This window comes from Pseudorca crassidens, chromosome 9 (assembly GCF_039906515.1).
Source record: "Pseudorca crassidens isolate mPseCra1 chromosome 9, mPseCra1.hap1, whole genome shotgun sequence".
NCBI lineage: Eukaryota > Metazoa > Chordata > Mammalia > Artiodactyla > Delphinidae > Pseudorca > Pseudorca crassidens.
In genome coordinates, this window is record NC_090304.1 from 42,255,716 (window position 1) to 42,279,676 (window position 23,961).

The following is a 23,961-nucleotide window of genomic DNA, read 5'->3' on the forward strand; positions in this document are numbered from 1 at the left end:
AATAGACAAATTACAACAAATGTATTTATAAATTAATATAATATCATTCAATGTGGAGGAGAGGAGCTGGAGCCTAATGACACCCTGGCACTGTTTTTAGAAAAACCACCTCATTCCAGCTAATAAATAAAAATGATACTTTAACAAAAAGTATTCATCCTGCCTATATGCTTCCCCTAAAATGCTGTGTAAGAGATTTAGAATTCAATAAAATTAGGATATAAAAAGTAATGAGTACACCTTTAAAAAGGTAAGAAGTATAAATGAGAACTGTTTCCCGTAATCCTAACCACATTACCCCATGAGTGATTTTCAGGACAATTATTGTAAAAATACAATAAATACTATAATGGAAATATAGGGATTCATTTATTACTTTTTGGTTTACAAACAAAGGCACCCAATAATGCTTCTATTTATTTCTTATAAAAGACTATCGATTTACATTTAAAACAAAAAGCAAAAAACCCTGAAACAGTTCCTACAGACAAGCACAAAAAAGGGAGAGAAGATTTTTCCTCCCTGCTTCCAAGCTTTATTACACAGATTCAGAAAATATTTATTTTATACCATCCTTAAGTCAAAGAATGTATTGCCATGCTTCTCTGTGTTGAGTTTTTGAACATATTAATGTTGCCAAGTCAAGTTTAAATACAGTTATAATGACTTCACGACTGACAAATGCATATGTTAGAATTATAAGAATCAAGGGTGAATAGCGGGAAAAAACCCAATGTTTAAAAATCAGCTTTATCAAATGAGTTAAATGAAATATTAGATTTATTTAACAGGCTATCCTGTTAAAATTTGAGTTTGTGTGTAAAACACAATCAGAAAGAACTAAAAACCATATCTAGCAAATGACATAAATACAAATGATTTCCAAAATCTTTGTTTGAGTTAAGCTTAAAGTCAAGTTGGTGAGGATTAACAACCTATATACTTTTTATACTAATTTTAGAACTTTAAGTTCCAGAATGACATATTAATTTATTCATTAGCTTTCTTTTGACAGAATTCTAAACACACAAAATTAATGCAGTGGCCTCAGCACCCTCCCAGTTATCATTTCTTTAAGTTAGATTACAAGAACAATTACTAGAACTGAGAGTTCAGAGACATCACATTCCATGTGCTTCACACACCTGCCAAAGTTGTACCTGATTCTTTTGCAAGACACAAAGACAATTCATCTGATTCTAAGTATATTCAGCAGATGTGTAAAAATCATACAAATGTTAGCATGTTTTCAACACATTATGGAAATGTATTTGGAGAGATGGAGTACTCAATGTATAGAGCATCTATAGTTAACTTTGTGGGCCACTTCAAATCAAAGGCATCGTCATTTATTCCATTTTTAGACACTGCCATGGTCTCTCACACCTTACACAAGGTATGGTCCTAAACCAGAGACTTTAGTATCATTGCAAAGAATACATATGTATTTATATTTATATACATATTTCTTTTAAAATAATGTTTTAAAAGGTTTACTACAGAAAATCTGGCTTCAACATGGAAGCATTTTCCTTTTCAAGATTATACACCTGCATGGAAGAAGGTGGTTTCCTTTACATTTAGTTTTTTTCACAATAACAAAATAAATTTCTTATACATTGCATTTAAATTGATGAAGAAAATTAAGATGTAAAGTTCTATGTAACTTTTTGTATTGTGAACTGACTTCATTAAACATATTCAAGATACATTGTTAATGATTTAAATATAGTACAACTTGATCAGCTAAATTAGAACATGTTATGCTGATATGTTAAAGCAAATGTGTTATAACAGTAAGGAGAGTTACCTATTAAGATTTAAAGGGAATTATAATGTATCATTAAAATATACATCGATTTTCTTGCTATTACTTGTTTCTATAATGAATTCCTTTCTAAAAGCTAAAACCACATGCAGAAAAAAATAAATGATATCTTTAAACTCATTCAACAGTTTGCTACTTTATGTGGTATGTAAATAAAGTTCTTTAATTTTATACACATTATTTTATGTATTATTTTGTTTTTCTGGAAGAAATTCAGCTCTCAAGGTCAAAAATTAGTATGTGTTTACACACGAGAACATTTTCTTAATGCTATGACTACCTGCAAATACATTCTTCCATAGTAATGTACTTTTAGTTTTCATTGAAAAGACAGTATAAGCCTTTTAAAGTCCTATTAATAAAATTTATAAAGGGCAGAGAGCATAAGTATGGTGAATTCCTCCCTGCACCCACACCTGCTTGTCAAAGTCTCAAGTAATCATCCAGCTTCAAAATATGAACAAAATGTCACAGAACGGATTTTCATTTGGTCATAATGTGGTCAAGAAAAATGTATTCCTGTTCTTTTTGATACTAACTGTCTTACTGAATTTTCATTTTCCTTCTAAAAACACATAGCATATGTTGACATGATTCTCAAACTCATTTAGATCCAGTAGGGCCTCTATAATAATATATAGCCTTCTGATTATGAAAGCAACTGACTGCTTATAGAAAAATGATATGCATCAGACCTCTAATCAGAGAAAGAAAAATGAGAACGTGTCTCTCATGTCTGAGACTACTCAATAACTTACAGGATGAGGTGAAAATAGTTTGGCTGTAATTTTAACAAAACTAAAACCCACTTGAACTGATGAAAAAAATCAAACACTGAAGAATCAAATATCTACCACTTAGCTAGTATTCCTGTCCAAATAAATGCTTTCCACTGCACTAAATATTATAATTAGAAAATCACTGTATGTTAAGGCATATTTTAATTAATACGTTCCAGAATTGCACAGTTATACTGGTCAGTGTTCCTATTTCCCCACTCCTATCCTCACCCAACCCCTTTTCCCCAGGGATCAAAATGTTAAGTCATGGTTTTGGTGGCTATTATAGATTTGAGTTGGCATACCACAGTGTATTCACTAGGTTTTTATGAGCATATGTTACATAAAACGTTCCATAATTTACTCCACACTCTGAGTTAAGATGGTTTAATGTCTTGACAAAAGGTGAAATGACTTAAGTACATTTTACATTTTGTGCATTTAGACCACCATATGCATAGATGTTCTAATGCTAAATTCTTGTCTTCAGTATCTCATAGTGCTGGATGCTCGGAAGTAAGACAGAAACTTGTAGCACAGACTAACCACAAAGTACCAGATGTTTCTTGCCATTTGTGATCTTGCGATAAAAATGCGCCAAATCAGGATCACGAGGATAGTATTGAAACCGTAACGTATGTTCCTCAACCTGAAAAGCAAATCAAGAAATGTACTGGATACTATTTTCTAGAATAGAATATTGTTGGACAGCAGATAATTCATGCTCAGTTTTAATCTAATCAAAATTCAAATCCATATTAAGCTGCAACTTATTTAAAAACTAACTAGAAGCAACTTCCCTGGTGGTACAGTGGTTAAGAATCCACCTGCCGATGCAGGGGACATGGGTTCGAGCCCTGGTCTGGGAAGATCCCACATGCCACAGAGCAACTAAGCCCATGTGCCACAACTACTGAGCCTGTGTGCCACAACTACTGAAGCCCGTGCACCTAGAGCCAGTACTCCGCAGCAAGAGAAGCCACCGCAATGAGAAGCCTGTGCACCGCAATTAAGAGTAGTCCCCGCTCTCCACAACTAGAGAAAGCCCGCTCGCAGCAACTAAGAACCAACGCAGCCAAAAGTAAATAAACAAATCTATTAAAAAAAAAAAAACTAACTAGAAGTCCTTAAATTAGAAAGTTAGCAAACATCAAACAAACCTGACTGTGCACATTCTGGACAAGAGTCCATCAAACAATGCATTACCTCTATTAATAATGAATAATGCAAAGTTTTTTTATAACTACATTTGGGATGCAAATTTATTTATTTAACAAGTATTATTTAGCATCCTTCTGTATGCCCTATACTGTGCTAGTCAGCAAGTACATTAGTAGGTACAATAGACATATCTCTTGCACTTCGGAGCTTCCTATCTAATCTAAAAAGGTAGATTCATCATATACATCATCCTACAGACAAAATAAACATTTTTTGGACATCTTTAGCTGCTTACAAGTTGTCAGACAAGTGAATTTACTCCTTCAGTCACAGGATCAAAAGCCAACTGGACAAGTCCTCATTCATGAAAGAAACATGGCACTTGCTCTAAATAGGAAGACCCTCCTATTCTCAAAGAGCAACATGCACATTATCTTGCTCATGTTTCAAAACATTTTTGATGTTTTTTAATGGTGTTAGAAAGGAATATAAATCCTTTAGATATGCAATACTGTTACATAAATTCCATTAACTTCAACAGGCAGTGAAAGATATAGGACTACAGTTGATCCTTGAACAACGTGGGGGTTAGGGCATCGACCCTCCAACAATCCAAGTATAACTTCACAGTCAGCCCTTCTTACCCGTGTTTCTGCATCAGTGAATTCAACCAACTTCACATTGTGTAGTAACATAGTATGTATTTGTAGAAAAAAATCTACATGTAGCAATAAATGGACCCATGCAGTTCAAACCTATGTTGTTCAAGGGTTAACCAAACAACACACAAACAATGGGTGTAGACAAAAGAGCTTTGAATTAGGAGTCAAAGATCAGTATTCTAGTTTGCCCTGCCACTTAATACAATACGACCTTGTCAAACACAATTTTCTTAAGTCTCCATTTCCTCATCTATACAACTAGCTGCCCTACAAATTCTCAAAGAGTTGAAAACACAAGAATAATAATGTGAAACTTTTGAAAACTGTTATAAAACTTGTATTAAAAAATTACTATGGGGGCTTCCCTGGTGGCGCAGTGGTTGAGAAGTCCGCCTGCCGATGCAGGGGACATGGGTTCGTGCCCCGGTCTGGGAAGATCCCACATGTCGCGGAGCGGCTGGGTCCGTGAGCCATGGCCGCTGAGCCTGCGCATCCGGAGCCTGTGCTCCGCAATGGGAGAGGCCACAACAGTGAGAGGCCCACGTACCACACACACACACAAAAATTACTATGAATAAAAGAGATTACTATTAAAACTAACTGCATCTCTGAATAATGGATTAATAGTAATTTTTCCTTTTCTATTTTCTGAGGTTTTTTTTTTTAACAATTAGTATGTATTACTTTTATAAGAGACTAAGAGAATAATTACAACTATTTTATAAACAAGGAAAAAAATTCTATAGTGAATAATGTATTATTATACCTCTTTTCCTCTTCTAAAGATGTATTTAAATAGGGTAAAAGAAACTTTACATTACCTCCAGTTTAAAATATATTTTTATTTTCTCCTAATATCTTTACTTCTTCCTTCACTAGCATTAAGGGAAGATTAAAGTGATATTTAAAACTAAATTCCACCTGACTTTATTACTAATGGACAGTATAAGCTGATGAAAATAGTAAGGTTCCACAATCATAGGCTAAATTAATACTACCATAGTTACAGCTCAAAGGCAACCACTTTTCTTAAATATTGATACAATATGTTATTAGCAGTATCTCAATTTATCAGCTTAGAAAAAATTGTAATATTTCATAAGGAAGACAAGATGAAATCAAACCCATACAAAAACGTACTTGTTCAGATGTTTTCTAGCTGCAGGGAGGCCAGACATTTCTTCATTCAATACATATTTCTTAGTTCCCATACAGTAGTTCTCTATATATTCTGCCCAATGTAACTGTCGTACATCAATATTAAAAGTCTACATAAACAAAAAAATTATTGGTTACTTTCTTGGATAATTTTTTTCACAACCAGTCAAAAATTCACACTTTTTCTAAAGGCTAATTCCACATGACATGATTACAAAACATTTACTGTATTAATTGTTTAAATGTTACTGCTATTCACAAAAAAGTTCTTATTTCATATCGTCCATTAAACAAAGAAACATTTGAGAAGATAATCTAAAAACTCATGTCAGCTTTTAAAGAGGAGTACATGAAGAAGAAAGAAGCCTGCACCATTAAAAATAAATAAATAAACCAACAAAATCCCATTGTCCAAATAGACCTAAGTATTCCTTTTATACATGTAACAATACACCTGTTTCCAGTTTCCTTCTGTCTACACTATCTCTTCTTTTTGAACATCCTGCATACCACACAGATTAATTTTCCTAGAGAAACAGTATTGACATCAAGAGACAGAATATGTTATGAAAGCTGGCTTAGGAATTTAGATAACTTTAAGTAGGCCATTTGATGAAAAGGGTAGATAAATCTGAAAAAGAAAGCCTTACAAAAATGCTATTTCATGACAAAATAAGAGGGCTATACACTGCTCAGTGCTCCTCCACACACAATCAGGTAATTTTTTTGGTGTAATAAATTATTCACAATTTAATTTACCATTATTTCTGAAAATAGCAAGTTCTAGACCAAAAATAAAAAAGCTACCATAAATAAATCACTAAAGTACCAGTGCACTGAAATGGAGACTTGACTTAAGATATGAGATATTATGAGAAGGTCACACATATGTGCAACTGTATTCCCATAGGAAGAGTGAAAAAGAATAGAACAGAAGCAGTATCTGAAAAGACAATGGCTGGAAATTTTCCAAAAATGGTGAGAGACCAAGCCAAAGATTCAAAACACACATATACCACATATACACACATATATCTACACATATTAGAGTAAAACTGCTGAAAGTCAAAGAAAAAATTTTTTTAAAAACCAGAGAAGGCACTGTGGATTACCTCCAAAGAAACATTAGTCTGACCAACTGAATTCTGAAAAGAAGCAGTAGAAGCCAAAAGACTATGAGAAGATGTCTTCCAAGTGCTCAAAGAAAGCTGCTAACATAGAATTCTATACCAGTATAAATATCTTTGAAAAATAAAAATAGTCCCAGAAGAATAAAAACGGATACAAACTGACATCAATAGAAGACACACACTAGAAGAAGTATACTAATGGGTACTCTTCAGGCAGAATGAAAATGATTCCAGATTGAAGTCTGGAATCATTAGAGGAGGATGGACGATGGAGGAAGAAATAAGAGCAGTAAAAGGACAATTATGCCAGTAAATCTATATGAATACTAATTGACTAGACTACAATAGGAATGATTGTGAGGCACATAACATAAATACAGAATTAAAAAACATAACAACATAGCAGATAGGTGTTACCCTTTGCATTATCCAAGAAAAGGTAGAAGTATCAATATTATATTAGACCTTGCTAAATTAAGAAAGGATACCGTAAAGCAGCCGCAAATTAGACTGGCTTTTCAACACTAAGAAAATAAGACAAATATAAAAAGAAAGTTGTCTTTAATGTGCTGAAATCATGTAACATAATCACAAACTGAGAATTCACTACCAACATACCTGCTACTCAAACATATTCTCATATTCTGGATATATTTCAAGCAGAAAAAAAAATAACCCTAAAGAGAAGATCTTATAGCAAAGACTCTAGTAAATATATAGTTAAATCTCAGTAAAACTGAACAAAATAATCATTTCTAATTATGAGGTTTAAGTAGAGAACTAAAGTAACATATAACCATATAAGTTAATGAGGATGGTAATCAGAGCTAAAACATTTTATGGTCCTAAATATTATTAAGGAAGAGGCTATAGAAATTGCTCAATTTAGACTTTGTTAAGTATGCATGTTCAAATATCTAAGGTAACCTTAAAAAGAAAATACAGAGTTTAGTCTCAAACTAACAGAGAGCAAAATGTGGAATGGCAAAAAGTAAAAGAGTATACAAAAGCAATTTCTGAGAGGTTTTCCTTAAAACTTAAAGAAAACAGAGTGTTTGGGGGGAAAATGCATAAAGAATTCAAAATTCTCTTTGAATCTGGCATTAAAGAGAAAAAGAGAATCAACATGTCAATCATGCTTTGAAAATACCTCTGCTACTCTCATACTTACATTATAAATTCTAGGATAAAGCAACTTTATCACCACCAATTATGACTGAAGCTTTAATGGGAGAATATAAATAGATCAAATTTCTTATTGTATAATGGTTGGGGGAAATACTCAATTATTTCTCGGGTTGCTAATTAGCATACTCTAATTAGTATGCTACTTGTTTTCTAATATAAAACAGAAATTACTTGCCTTTTTATCTTCCGGGTTTAGTTGATTCATTAACATATTGACATTGTCAGTATTCCAAACCCAAGAATTACTTGTGAAATATTCAAGAAACACCATAGCTTTGTGAAGACGAGTTATTGTCTTCATCATCCTGTATTATAAGAAAAATTGAGATTCATAATTTGCATAGATAGGGAAAAATCTCATCACCACCCAGGGAACCAGTTTCTATTTTGAGACATTAACAATAAAATTGTAACACGTAATTCAATAAGTGTACCAAACCACCAGGAAAAAAGAATATTTCTGCATCTTAGAAGAACATTCTATAAATCCAAAATGAATTTAATACAGCAGCAGTAAGTTTAAGCAGCAGTAATTGAATTTAAGCAGCAGTAAATGCCTAAAGAGAGTTCTGCTGATATATGAAATTAATTTTCAAAGGAAATGCAATACTTCAAGCTCAAATTTTCTACATACAATACTAAGCAAATAAATGGATTCAATTAGTATTCCTTTCCTTTTTGTTCCTTAAGCCACATTTTAGTTCAGCTGCATTTTACTAAGATTATCTGTGAATTCATAACATACTGTTCCATTATAATCTCAACTCTTCATGGAAGCAAAGTATACAGAAATATTCATTTGCCATTTAGTCAACTCTCTCTATATATTTTAAATAACTTTCTCTTGAACACTAACGGGTTCCGTGATTGTCTGGACGTGCCATGAAATCAATGACTCATGTTGACAGCTTTCTGAAAAAAATATTCAAGATATTCAAGATATTCACTCACCTTCCCAAGTCCCCAATATCCATCCTTATGGAAACAAGGGAGTTCGATACTTTTTTTGTTTCTTTTTAGAAGTGTGAAGGGCTTTAATCTTTAAATTTGTCATTTTATATATCATGGCTCACCATAAGTCATTGATATCGTAACACTAACCAGAAAAGCAACATCTATACAATAATAATTACCTATGATAAGTAGAGGAACGGAAGAAAGAACTTTTTGAAACAAAACACACACCAAAAATTCCTAACCTCTGGTAAACAGAAAAATTACGTGTGAAGTAATACTTTAAAAGAATTCTATTTATAGTCCCACAATAAGTAATAGCATTATATGCAGTTTAGAAGTCCCAAAATTATGGGCTTCAGAAACGGGGGAAATAGGAGAAAATTAGAACATTAGAAATGGGGGGGAAATCAAAACAGTAACATTAGCTAAGAAATTCTGATGACATATACATTTAGAAAGAAACCCTAAATCCAGAATACTGAAAGAAAATGAGGCAACATGGACTATGTAAAGAAAAACTGTACTTCATGCAAGGAAGCAATTCCAAAATAAAACCTCCATTAAACACAAAAAGAATTATTGAGCATCAAAGGCTAAATGTGGACAGGAATAGTTCAAATAGAAAGTACTTGAAGGGGAAAAAAAACAATTCATGCTGCTTTTAGAAAAGCGATTAGGCAATTTTTTTCTAAAAAACAACAAAAAGATTTAACAGATTTGTAATTAACACCCACTATCACAGCCAGTATAGTACACTTGAATCACACATATACACATATTTAGTTAATGTGATTTTCCAACATACATCTTACTAAAAAGTTTTTCTTCCTAACTCCTTTTTCACTGACAATTCTCACCTAGTCTTATTTTCAGATTCATTCAAGTGACAGAATTACCCTAAAACCAATCACTGATTCAGCCATAATGACAATAAAAAATTGGAGGGGGAGAAGGAAATCTGAAAGGTCATATATGTGTGAAGTTCACAGAATACTTATCAAGCAATAAAACTCTGGATTGAATACTATGGGGGATAAAAAGAAACTTAAAGCTTTGCACCATCAATCTTTGGTTAAACATGCTGTAAGAGCAGATGCCTGGGACTACACTGCCATGTATGTTCTGAGTATTTATTCTTTATTACAGCAACCTGTAAAAAATAATCACAATCTTTTAGAGGCAGGCAAGATCTTAATGGTCATCTAGTCCAGGGTTCCTCAACCTCAGCACTATAGACATTTTAGGGCAGATAATTATTTGTGGTAGGGGGCTGTCCTGTGCACTGTAAGATGCTCGGCAGCATCCCTGGTCTCTACTCACTAGATGCTAGTAGCACCCATCCCCCAGTTGTGATAACTAAAAACATCTCCAAAAATTGTCCAATGTCCCTTGAGGGAGGCAAAATTGTCCTCCACTGAGAATCACAAAGATAAAAAAATATCATATTCAGAGAAGTTAAGCTGGAGAAAGTTAAGCTAAATAATCAAAAAAAAACAAGACAATGGAAACATTTTTTTTAAATACCATTTTAAGAGTGATGAAATATCTACTACATTTCAAGAGCTAGAGTAAATAATTTATACTGCTTCTACATGTGATAATATCATGCATCTTAGTCCCCAGTGACTATTAACCAGGAATCCATATGATGTGTATACTTTTTAAATTATGTCAAGATATAGAGTAAGTCAGATTTTTATCTAGCTGGTACTCAGAATAATGTAAATGAGTAAACTGGACATCACGAATGACATGACTGACATTAGTTTAATGCAGAACTAGGCATTATATTAAGGCCCCAATATAAGGTATAGAGGCTAGTACCTTGCTCAGTAAATATCTGAACAAATTAATATAAACTACATATTTATATTTGTAAATATGTAATTTATATTACATATAAATTAATATAAATTTGCTATATTTATATTTAACATTTATAATATTGCTAATAAAAAACCTTTATGTCTCTTGTTGCTTTTACAGTATAGGCTCCCAAAGCATTCCTGCTTTGATACTTAGGAAGGCTTGTACAGGACAAACCTCATGTAAGAAGATTCTTTATTTGATGTTTCCTATTTGTAGCAAATTTTAATTTCCAAAGGTGGCTGCAAATATTATCTCCCATCTTACATGTTCACCTATAATATCACCTTAATTATCGCCCTATTAAGAGGTGAAGGTAACTTATACAAAAAGAATGAGGAGGAAGTGACACTGTGTGACTTCCGTGGAGAGGTAAGAAAAAGTGATGTAGCTTTCTGCCTTGCTCACTGGAATACTCACCCTTGAAGCCTTCAGAGGTCATGTATGCTGTCCAACTCCCCCTGAGGCTGCCAGGCTGTGAGGAGGCCCAAATTAGTCCACGTGTAGAGACCACATTGAAAGGCTCTGAGACTATATGAAGAGAGAAAGATGCCTGGCCACCCAGCTGCTCTGTACCCTTTCTCTCCTTTACCATTCCTACAGTGTACCTGTTCCAGCCCCTATGACTGCAACCACTTGAAAGATCCTGAGAAAAAACCACCCCATCAAAGGCTTCTAGAATTTCTGACCCACAGAAATCATGAGCAATAAATGAAATGATTACTGTTTTAAGATACTAAGTTTGATGTCAATTAGATCTCAATTTTTTAAAAAAAGAAAGATAATAAATTTGAAAGATTTGCTATGCAGCACAAATAATGGGAACTGAAAGATTTGTTATGCAGCACAAATAATGGGAACAGATATCAGTACTGGGAGTGAGGGACTGCTATAATAAGAATCTAAACATGCAATACTGACTTTAGGATTAGGGGGCAGACAGAAACTGGAAGGCCCTGGAAACCACTGCTAAAACCTGGAAGGACCAAGAGTGTTAGTGGAAAAAATAAAAGGGCTCTAAGGAAACTGTTGGTGAGAGTTTCAAGGTAAGTGAGGAAAATAATGTTGGAAGTTAAAAGAACAAAATTGTCACCTGTGGTCACATGGAAAATGTATCTAATAAACTCGATGACCTAGCTAAGATTTCCTCAAAGATGATCTTAAAAAATGAACTATCTGTTTGGGTGCAACTTGGAAGGAATGTAAATTTCCAGCCAGGAATTCTTTAAGAAACAACTTCTGGGGATAGATCAAATCCAGAATGTAAATATAAGATTCTTTGTTAGGACCGCAGAAAGATTTAAGGTAGTATACTTCATAGAACCTTTCAGACAAACAAAAGTTTCACTCTAGATGTTAAAGACATGTCTTACATAAGCTCTACTGTTTAAGAGGCAGGATGTAAGAGTCTAAGGATCTAAGATTCAAGGGTGTTATCCCACAGTAACCTCATAAGGAACCCAAGATAGAGAAGGTTATGTCTCAAAAAGATATGTGGGCTTTGGTCTAATGGAGTGGATTGTTTTAAAATAGATACAAGGGAAACCCACACAGTTTTAAAAGGAATCCTATGAGTTTACACTTAAAAGGACAGAGACAGTACCAAATGAAAAGAGGCCTCTGGATCAAGGGCCAGCAAACCAGAGCTTAGGGGCCAAATCCACCTGTTTTTGTAAATAAAGTCTGATTGGAACACAGTCATGCTTATTCATTTACATATTGCCTAAGGCTGCAGAATTGAGTAGTTACAAGGTGGAAGCTACATTTAACAGCAGAGTTAAGTAGTTACAACAGAATCCATGGCTCACAAAGGCTAAAATATTTACTATATGGCCCTTTACAGAAAGTTTGCCAATCCCTGCCCTGAAGATTCCCAACTTTTTACAGGCAGGAAGTAGGGTACGAAGGCTGTTCAGTTGCAAACACAGGCCATTTTTTTTATGGGAAAAGAAGGATGACTCAGAGGGGAGAGCCAAAAGCCTCAGAAAACAACCAGGGAGTGGGAATGAGCCCTAACTAAGAAATCATCAAACGGGACCCTGCTGGAATGCAGAACTGTTATGGACCACTGATTGCTGCATGCCTCTCTTTTTCTCTCTTTCGAACAAGACTGTCTAAAGTATTTCCTATGCTTGTCTCACTATTATATGTTGGGTGGACGGGCAGCAGGTAACCTGTCACTTTAGTTCACAGGTTTTCAGATTAACACTTGAGGAACTATACCTGAAAAAACACTCCTAAAGAGCTTCATCCACAATTTACCAGATTTCGCTGACCACACTGGCTTCAAGCTGATGTCAGAGAGGTTTTGGGGGGAAAAGGCAAGAGTATTTTCCATGTAGGAGGAATATGAATTGTTTGCACCAGAGGCCTGACTATAGCAGACTGAACTTTCCAAAAATGGCTGCAACAATACCTTTCATCTCACCCGTTCATTTACAAGATGATCTTGACTATTCTCTATATCCCTTCTTCTTCAATCTTGGAGGATCTGTGACTCGCCTGTGACTAAAAGAATGAGGTGGAAGTAGTGCTGCATGATTTCCTTAGGTAGGTCAGAAAATGCACATAACTTCCACCTTGCCTGCTGAAGCACTTTTCCTTGAAGCCTTCAGTTGCCATGTAAGTAGTCCAATTCCCCTAAGGCTACCACTGGTCCTTGCAAAGAGACTCTATGAAGAGATCCTGACACAACATGAAGAGACAGTGATACCAGCTGTTCCACTGCACGCCCCCCTTTCAGCTCCATCTGACCACAATCACATGAAAGACCTCTAAGACAAAGTTGCCCAGTGGATTCCTTCCTGAATTCCAGATCCTGAAAGAAATAAAATGACTACTGCTGTTTTAAGCCACTAAGTTTGGGATGATTTGTTATGTAGCAACATCTACTATAAATTATTTAATAAACTTTGGCTCTTCATTTTTTAAGTTTACTAAGCCCCATTTTCTGTGTAAAGCACTGTGATATATTTAACTTATTTTACTTTTTTGACCTAGTTTTGATTGTTCTGCTCTAATTTGCAACAACTTTATTAATATCAAGACAGCATCACTGCCATCACTCATAAATTTACATCTGCTTTTTAGCCACGAAAGAATGTTGCCAATGACAAATACTGTACTTTGCAGATCATTCTAGGAAAACTTGAAGATGGCTTTAATGTATTTTGGATCTTCTTTCCACTGAGTATTTCTTTACCTATTCTAAAGTTGTTCAATTCAACACCTCTCTTGTATTTCAATATTTAACATACAGGGTTAGAAACATAATGGACAACTGAATCCACAGAAAATTCCCTACATGTAACTCAGATCTTGATACACTATAACTGGAAGATACCTCACTTTTATTTTTTTGAGCAGTTGATGAAAGTTCTGGAATCAGCATCTTCTTTATACATAAATACTCAAATCCTGAACTCTCTAATCAAAGGCTCTACTATAATGCCAATGTAGTTAAAAAAATAAATATTTTATAGTATATTTCACTATAATTGTGGTAAAGACAGTAGGATTACTTTAAGTTTGTGGGGTTTCAATAAAAAAGAAAAGAAAGAAAGGCCATAACAACTATAATAGAAAGTTTTCCATTTGTTAACTTTTGTTTTAAATTCTCAACCTTAAAAATTAGTCAAAAACGGTAATTACCATATTATAAGCTGAATAGGAAGCTGAGATAGCTCAAGCAGTTAATTTTCTAGAAGCATCCTAGGTTTTTTCATATAAAACTGCACAATCCACTTAAAGCAAAACATTCAACCCTTAATCCCCTATAAAACTCACCTCCAAGTTTTTAACGGGGAGAGAAGGGCTCAATTTCAGCTTATAATAACAATGACAACCTTGACGCTGGACATTTCCTATATTATGGGATTTTGGAGGATCAATGGCCCAATCAGATGAGATCCACAGTTAGTCTCCCCAAATATGCTTAATTTCTAAGAAATGTCCTAGCATCCTGACTGTGATTGTGATTAATCAGGTTAGTAATTCTAAAGGTAAAGCTCATGCTAGCGACTTTTTGTCTCTCCAGCAAGCTTCCACCACCTTACCAATACATAGTGTATTTACTGCTATTCTTCTTACCACGGTTTCTGACCTGTCAACCTGAGTGCAAGATCGAGCAATAATGCAGGTACTGTATGTCTGACACCCTTCCAATAATGAAGCAATAAGTTGTTGGAATACAACTTAATATTGGGGCGCCTGAATACTTGGTTTAAAGGATTCATCTTGAAGGAATGATTTAGATAATATCCTGTAGGAAAAATAAGCGTCAAAGCATTTTGAATGTTATTTGTTATTCAGAAAAAATACCTGAAGTTAGACCTAGAATTCAGCACATAACAATAATTTATCATCCAAACTTTAAAACAGAGTGAATTATAATACTACCTTCGCTTTTCTGACAAATTCTTAAATTCAAGAGTCTTCTCATTCACAAAAGGCCATTAAGCCTTATCATAAGCATAAACAAATACAGAGTTAATATGCATTTTAGCGTAAGCATGGGTTGCTTAACAGTCAGAGGAACAGATAAGACAGAGCTAGTCACCATTACCTTGGGCTTCTTCCAGTCATCCTGAGGTAGATATCATACAGGAATGCTGGGGCCTTATGGCTTACAGCAATCCAGTAATGATATAAAAGGTGATTGGAGGTTAGATTTACATTGGGCCGTCTGAAGGCCTGTTCGAGAGGATTCCTCTTGAAAGTGGAAATTACATGGTATTCTGAGGAAGAAAAGTTGTGTAACAGCTTTGATAATAACCATGTAATGAAGTTTTGAAAAAAAAAACAAAAACACATGTTTTTACAAAGCAAAATATTTTACCAAAGATGTAAGAGTTTGCTCATTTAAAAAACAAACTTTTCTATTTTCTATAGTAGCTAAGAGAATATGGGTATTAGACTGCGGAACTCAAATGATTTTAGAACTGCCACTATTTATGAATTTTAATTAGATGAATGAATTTTTGCTAAAATTCACTCTTAAAAATCCTTTTAATGTTTTACCTACATCAGTTTACAATGTCAGTTTCTATATTTCACCTCTCATGATAGCTTCTTTCTTTCTGTTCCTCTTTCCAGATTCTTATTACTGTACTTACTTAAAAAAGAAAAGGGAAACCATCATCCTTTGCTTGTGAATAATTAAGTTGCTCAAATTAACATATATCAACAAGCTTAAAACAACCCCAAATTAACTTCTGTTGTAATTTATTTAGGTTATGCAATATCAAAATAATCAAATCTATTATCATGTATGTTAATACTTCAATGGAAATGTATACTGGAATATTCACTAAAATAAAGCTCAACTTGATTTTTGCTAAACTTCATAACACAATGAAAGACTACAAAAAACCTAACTCATTAAAGTGTTTTAAAATTCTTAAAAGAATACAAAGTATCATAAAATTAAAAGCACCCTAGATTTTCTTTTTCTTATATGCTCTAACAGTCAATCTTTCAATTGAAATAAAAATGCCATAAAAAACCCGAGGATGAAAGACAAAGATTTACTTTAAAATCAAATCGCTCCTCAAGGGTAACAAAAATTGTTCAATTAGAGGTAAAATAAGACCTAGTACTAAATCAACACTGTAAATACATTTTACTTTAAATTTGAAAACATAAACCAACAACTTAAAAATGATTCAATTTAAGTAGGCCTTTAAGTTATACTATTCCTATTCTAAAACAAGTAACATAGCATATACACTACCTGCTGTGAATCTGTGAATTTAAACAGATTAATAAATGTAATAGAAAATATTCTGGCAACATGTATTCTACTTGCTAATTCCTTCAGTTATTACTCTTAGGACAACTAGCTATCTCCTACAATATACCAACTCTTGTAGTTGGAAGTGATACTGCCTGTGCACAGGGAACATCAGGATTGAGAGTACCCACGAGGGAGGAAAAAAGCATTATTTCCATACCACGAGTATCTATAGGCGTTGCTGCAGATGGCAGCAGAGAAATAGTAAGGGTCAGACAAGGGTGGGATGAGGAAGGAATATACAGCAGGATATTTTAAAATTTATGAAACATTATTAAGGACCAAAAGGCAGTACTAGTAGATATTCTAACATGGCAATTAAAATAAGAATAAATTGGTAACTGGTGGCTTTAATGCCTCATGGGTTATTCTAACGTAAAAACTCAGTGAACATTTTAAGTTCGTTAAAATTTATTCTAACATTCAAAAACACAGGTAAAATCATACCAACTTCACCCCAGTGGAAAGGATTAGTGCTGCCTGTTGTACAATTATACACCATGATGTTTCTTGGTCTGCAAAGACAAAGATCAAAGCAATGAAACATAAAAAGAGGCTAAACTTAACCAATCTAAATCTTACATGATACTTAAGTAGGAAGAAATGAGGATGATGGGTACCTCTTCTACAGTGAATATTTAAAATATTACCTTTAAAGGATTAATTTTTGTGTCTGAACGACTATTTACACTACCCTTTTTCCCTATTCTACCAAAAAAATTATTTATAAAAAATAATACAGACTTCATATTTTCTTCTTTGTATTAGCAGGAGTGTCTGTTTTTCATGCGAGGAAAAAGAACAACAAACAACCTCAGCTCTTCCTATCTCCTTCCCATTTTCAGAGGCTCTAGCTGAAACAATTATGAATTGAGTTCCCTTTCACCAGAAACAATATATTCATATAATCATATCCCTCCTTTTTAAGATATAAAATACTGACTTCAAAAATAAGGGCAGTTTATTATTTAGAAAAAAGTTATTAAGAAGCTTAGGTGTTTAGGCTTAGGTGTTACCTGTAAATGCTACTACTCCCTTTTAAAAGGAGGCCCATGAGTTGATTAAAGTGCTGTAGTGTGCATATTTGATATATGTAAGCCATTCTCTGCGAATTTTAGCTCTTTATATACGCCAAGTTTATACCAAGTTCTAGTTTGGATTTTTAAAAAAACATGTTTTTTTAATTTCTAATGACCTTGTCCATCCTGTGGGCAGTACACAAGAATTTATGTTAATTCTTAATAATTGCTGATGGAACCACTTCATCGCCTATTTAAACCAACTCTTGCAGTTTAAAGTGATAATGCCTATATAATATTGGTATGGGTTAATAAAACTGATAAATATCAGTTATGAGGGATTATTTAACATTAGTATTCCCATCTCAGTTACTATATATTTAACAAGTGACACTGTCATCTCATATACCTATTAACTCCGGAATACCAGGCTGCCGCAAGACTCATGTTGACAACTACATCTACAGGAACAAGATCTGCAAGGGCATTGTTGGAGGCACGCATTGTTCGAAGAATTCCTTTCCCTGCCTTTGTTGAAATTAAAAACAACACCTTAAGATATATAAGCCAAAGCACATATACACAATATACAGATACACAGAAAACAGAAAAAAAGTACAGAATATTCAATAAAACAAAAGGCTTACTTACCGCAATAAAGAGACCACTTGGTCCATTAAAGTTATCAATCCATCCCTAATACCAAAAATTAAAAAAAGGGAGGGAGCTTAGAAATATTATGAAACTAGAGATTTATCATTTGAAATCTATAACTCCACATACATACTTGGTAGTTTTCTTCTAAAAACTAAAAAACAGACTAGATTCAGGCCAGAATATTTCTCCCCATCTTAAATAGAAGCAGTCTTCCTCTGAGATTGCAAATGACTAAGTAAAATAGTTTTCAAAGGCGTACCTACTCTTCCATTAACTCTCTGCAAAGAGAATTTTTAAAAAAGGAGTTTATATCTGTCAAATATTTTAGCTAAATGATGACTGTTTAAGTTTGATTTTGTGCTATGTACTAAGGCAGTAGCCTGAGATTGAGGGAAATGGTAAATCCTCCTCAAAATTACTGAATAAAACAGAAGAAAACAGAATAATGCCAAAGCAACAGAAGAGATACTATCATTTACTACCATTACAGAGACCTAAGTTTTTCCTAAATCAATTTATCTCTTATGTTTTCTCTTATTTCAGGGATTCACAAATACCATAATGCCTTGCTTTTCTACAGCAGATCACAGAAATCTCTTATCTTCCGTAGCTTGTAATCTATACAGGGAGGAGTCAACCTCTTGGAAGGCCTCTTGCCTCTTTTTGGTACTAAAAAGCAAATTAAATAAAATAAGATCTGAATATTCTCATCTCTATTTCCTTCACCTCTGCAAGGGAAACTAATCTGCAAATAATTTTAAACTCCAACAAACGCTGACGTGTCAGAGTCCAATCCCTCATCAATCATGAAGAAAACTCATGGTCTCCTTTGACTCCAGACAACACCATAGCCTTCGATTTAATTTTCAATTAACATTTTAAAAATTGATCTGCATATGTATACATACAGTATTACATTAGAAATAAAAGTACCAAATAAGAGTGTCTCTTTCTACAAACGGAAACAACTTTGCCATAGTAAGCCATGTTCAGTAAACAAAACCCGCTCATAAAAAATTGCCAACTCTTTTTGTACAGAATTATGCCTTAAAATTCCCAATTCCAATTATTTACAAAGATTTCTAACAACTTACTGGAAAAGGTTCTTTCCAACTGGCACCAACAATTGATGGCCTCACAATCGCCACATTTAGCTTTGCTCCTTCTTGTTGTACAACATATTCTGCCAATGCTTTTGTGTATATGTATGTATTAGGTCTGTCTCCTATCAATTTTGGTGTGATGTCATTTACTAGGCCATCATCCATCCACCTGGTAAACAAAGAAATTGCATGCAAAAATATTTTCGGATGTTTTACTATAAAATGAAAAAACACTTTGCATATTTCAAACATATCTGTTGCTCTGACTCAAGTGATCTGACAACAACTTTTACTAAAAAAAATGGAAATTAGCTTTACTTTCATTAAATATCAACCAGAACTCCATTATCTCTTATATCCAGTGTCTATACCCACAAAGGTCTGAAAACCAAGAGTTCTTTAATAACTCATATGGTCGGTAGCAAAAGTGAATCAGAACTGATTTATGTTCTTTTTTTTTTTAAAAAAAAACATCATTTAGTTGTACGTATTCATATACTTCATATGTGTTTGATGAGGGGTGCTACCCCGAATCCAGTTGAAGTTATTTCATATTACACAATACATAGATTATATTTCCTTTCTAAAGTCTAAATAAATTCCAAAATACATCTGGCCCCAAGGGTTTCAGATTAGGAATTACAGATTTGTGTATAATCACCATAACAGCATAACATGTAAATTATATACATTTTAAATGAACATACATTTACAATCAACATAAAAGGTCTAGTAATCTAAATATTTAAGGTGAAGCACTAAAACTTGTTATACTCTCACTAGCAACACTAACAAATACTGGGGTAAATGATAAAAATAAATTGAACCGTGCTGTAAAAGTTCAATTAGCAACCTACTGTGAAGTCACAAAATTCCTCCAATTCTCTCAGTGTCTCTGAAGAAAAGTTCTACTATGATAATCTGTAAGAGGAGGGTGATACACTAGGTGATCTCTATGGTCTTTTCCAGTCTAAATTTCTAATTCCAAAACATTATGTACTTGTTTTCAGATAGTTTTTCTTCCTGTCTATAATACAATGCATACTAAGTACTCTATCAGTGCACAAATGATACCCATACTAACTGATAAGGGTGCATAAAATGGAGACTATCAAGATAAACTTTCTTCTGTACGTGGAAGTACTTTTTGCATGTAGAAGGAAAAGAACACTAACAAAATTGAAGGGAGGTTGCTACTCAACTTAGGAAAAATTCCATAGTGGAGATGAACTTTGAAAAATGGAAGAGAGAGCTGCTATATTAAAAAAAAACAAGGGCTTCCCTGGTGGCGCAGCAGTTGAGAGGCCGCCTGCCGATGCAGGGGACACGGGTTCGTGCCCCAGTCCGGGAAGATCCCACATGCCGCGAAGCGGCTGGGCCTGTAAGCCATGGCTGCTGAGCCTGCGCATCCGGAGCCTGTGCTCCACAACGGGAGAGGCCACAACGGTGAGAGGCCCGCGTACCGCAAAAAAAAGACAAACTAGCTAAATCGAGGAAAGACTTTTAGAGTCAGTAAGCCTCATCACTGGAGTGAGTTTACAGAGCCAATCTATGAGTTATCCTAAAATTATCTGTTGGCCAGTTGGTCAGATTTCTTTGTAAGCAAAGAAAGGAAATAATAGAATTAGAAGGTTATAGGCTCTTTCTCAGCAACTTCGATGTCTGGCTATACAAACTGCTAATAAGAGAAAAAGTAAAAAGATTTATTAACTTCCACACCCAGCTGTTCCCAGAGATATTAAACACTTCTGCCTACTGACCTGAGGAAAATGAGGTAGACATTTGGGACCATCTAAGAAACGAATTAGAAAACAGAAACCAGGGAACTGCCATAAGAATGTCTCAGTAAGCTCCCATACTTATTAGTTTCCTTACAAACCTGTCCACTTCCTCATATTTCCAGGAAAACTTTAAAGAAATAGACTTATGTGTTTATTTTAGAAGAAAACTTGGAGAAGGAGCTACCAACGTTCTGTAGCACCCTTGGGAAGAAAAGAATTCAACTGAGAAAACAGGGGATGGTAACTGAAGAGCTGAACGTGAATAGGATTCCTTGGAAGAAAAGAGACCGAAAAGCAAACAGAATAAAGGAGGAAAAAGCTCACAGGAATATTATATGAGGATTAACAAGTATGTGAAGATACGATACTGGAATTTTCTATAATTATCGTCTATAAAAGACCCTTTATTTATTCTTGCTCTGATCCTGTTTGTTTGTTTCACTCGATGAGAAAGTAAAGGCTGAAGCAAATGAAATCTTGGCCATGCCTATTTGTATCCATCAAATGCAAACATTTCTCAAGTAATAATTGATGACAGGATCCTAGTCCTCAGAAAGATGACAAACAACAACACTAGGAGTATCAATTAAAGGACCATGACTCCTCCGATTCCCTAATGATTCAAGGCCTCTCTGCAGATATACAGTTGACACTTGAAAAACATGGGGTTGGGGCGTTGACTGCGTTGACTACGCAGTCAAAAATCTACAGATAACTCTACAGTCAGCCCTCTGTATCATGGTTCTGCATCAAAAGATTCAACCAACTGCAGATTGTGTAGTACTAGAGTACTTATTTATTGAAAAAAATCTGTGTATAAGTGAACCCACATAGTTCAAGCCCGTGTTGTTCAAGGGTCAACTGTACTCCATTGGGCAAAATAAAAGGATAATCTTTTAATAAATTAGACCTTGCGACTGAATAGGCAGTCATTAGTCCCCATGGATATCAGGTACTTCTTAGCAGCTAAGATTGATTCCTTGGAAAAACGGAGACTCTAATACCATGGATGAGTTGTTCAGAGGCTTTCCTCCAACCATCACACCTGGTCAAAAGTGAAAGCTCTACACTGACTTTACACATTGACTTTATGGAGAGTCATTTAGGTACAAATCTATACAATAAAAAGAACATAGTAGATACATAATAATTTGCTGAATAAGGAAGAGGTAAATGTATACATAAGCATGGGTGGAGATTTAGAGAGAAAGAGATAGAACTGAAACAGACCAAGAGATACATGTAAATAGATCCAAAACTCGGATCCAAAGTTTGGGGTCAAAGCAAATGTATATAAATTTCAAACAAACGTACTCTAAAGAATCAATCAGCTTCTTGGGATCCACAGGGGGTGGATAGACTACTTCATCAATATGCTTTCGATTGCAGTAGGCATATGCCGTTGATACATGCATGAACACTTCCAGATTCTTCATCTGTTGTGCAAGCAGAATAAGCTGTCGTGTAGCAATCACATTTAACTGAACAGCATCTCTGTAAAAGAAAAAGTGACAATAAAAAATTGGGAAGCTGTGTCATTTTTTCACCTGTTAAAAAAATCTTATTTCCATTTTAGAGCATCAGAGACAGAAAGGGACAAAGAGGTTTTTGTTTCTTTACAACTGATCCCTTAGCTCAGATTTCGTGTGTTATTTCAACATGAAGTACAACCATTCTACCAGTTGTGTTTAAAATTTTTCTGATTATAAAATAAACTTCATATTAGGATTGTAAAAATAAAAGCACAAATTAAAAATTTTAAATTACCCAGAAATAGACACAGATAATTTCAGTCTTTGGCTTTTATGCATACATTTTTGAAGTCATTTTAGACTTCTTTTGCCTCTTGATTTTTGAAAGCATACTGTTTTCTGAATGGCTATACCACCAGGAGAAGTAAGAATCATTAAGTAATTTTAAAACGCTATGGTAGAGTCATCAATAAGGGTAAAACAGTCAAAGAAAACTCAAAAACATTAAATTATATTAATATATAATCAAGTAAAAGTATGTTTACTTCTCTCTTTGTAGCAATTAACCCAAACACCTTTTTAAGACTACCTTACAAAATTCAAAGCGGTGTTATAATACATTTGTTACAAGAGGCAAATGCAAGACCCCAAGATGATCTATATATTCCCTTCTTGAAATTTATTTGAGGTAAATAATTTCACAAATGCAAAAGTATATATGCAGAAAAATAATCGATGAAGCATCATCTAGTAATAGCAAAAGCCTAGAGAGCTCAAATATTCACTATGAAATGGTATAATAAAGTAGGTATCTTATCACAACGAAAGAATATAGCCATTAAATAACTGACAACTATAAAAACATGGAAAATCTGTGTGAATAATATTTTTTAAATATATAGATTATGAAGTGAAACAGGATTAAAAACAAGACTCTGGAATAAGATCTGGGTTCAAACCCTGGTTTAGCCTGCCTATCAGCTAGGATTAGGTGACCCTGTAAAGTCATTCAAGCACTCAGGCCTCAATTTCTTCATCTGTAAAGGAGAATACATAATGGAGACTAACTACTAAGATTTGTATAAAGTTAAATTAAACAAAACAGCTTGCAAGTATTCAGCATTATTCTTAACATAGTCCCAAAATAGGCATTCAATAAATATTACTTAAGGGGTGGATAGTTTTTCCTTTCTATTATACTTTTGTTTATAACTTACTTGAGGGAAAAAAAGTTGAAATACCCCAAACCAGTAATACTGTGAAAAAACTGGAAAAGTAATACACTGTTGGTGACACTATAAACTGATACAACTGATCTGAAAGAGACTAGGACAAAGTACCAGGAATTACAGAGATGACAGAGTTATTAATCTAGTTAACCCACTGAAATTAACTGAGAGGAAAAACTT

The 23,961-nt window shown here is 34.1% G+C and overlaps 1 protein-coding gene across 3 annotated transcripts in view; it reads right to left on the bottom strand.

Moving 5' to 3' along the window:
* Window positions 1–352: 352 nt before the first annotated feature.
* Window positions 353–23,961, bottom strand: part of FAR1 (fatty acyl-CoA reductase 1) — a 72,978-nt gene continuing 49,369 nt past the window's right edge. For all 3 annotated transcript variants that reach the window (XM_067749821.1, XM_067749820.1, XM_067749822.1), the window contains 9 exons: window positions 22,395–22,574; window positions 19,291–19,468; window positions 18,191–18,235; window positions 17,949–18,067; window positions 16,968–17,035; window positions 15,294–15,465; window positions 8,082–8,211; window positions 5,571–5,698; window positions 353–3,256 (listed from right to left, as the gene is read on the bottom strand). In XM_067749821.1, coding sequence (XP_067605922.1) covers window positions 3,094–3,256; window positions 5,571–5,698; window positions 8,082–8,211; window positions 15,294–15,465; window positions 16,968–17,035; window positions 17,949–18,067; window positions 18,191–18,235; window positions 19,291–19,468; window positions 22,395–22,574 — 1,183 coding nt within the window. In that variant the 3' untranslated portion in view covers window positions 353–3,093. The remainder of the gene's footprint in view (window positions 3,257–5,570; window positions 5,699–8,081; window positions 8,212–15,293; window positions 15,466–16,967; window positions 17,036–17,948; window positions 18,068–18,190; window positions 18,236–19,290; window positions 19,469–22,394; window positions 22,575–23,961) is intronic.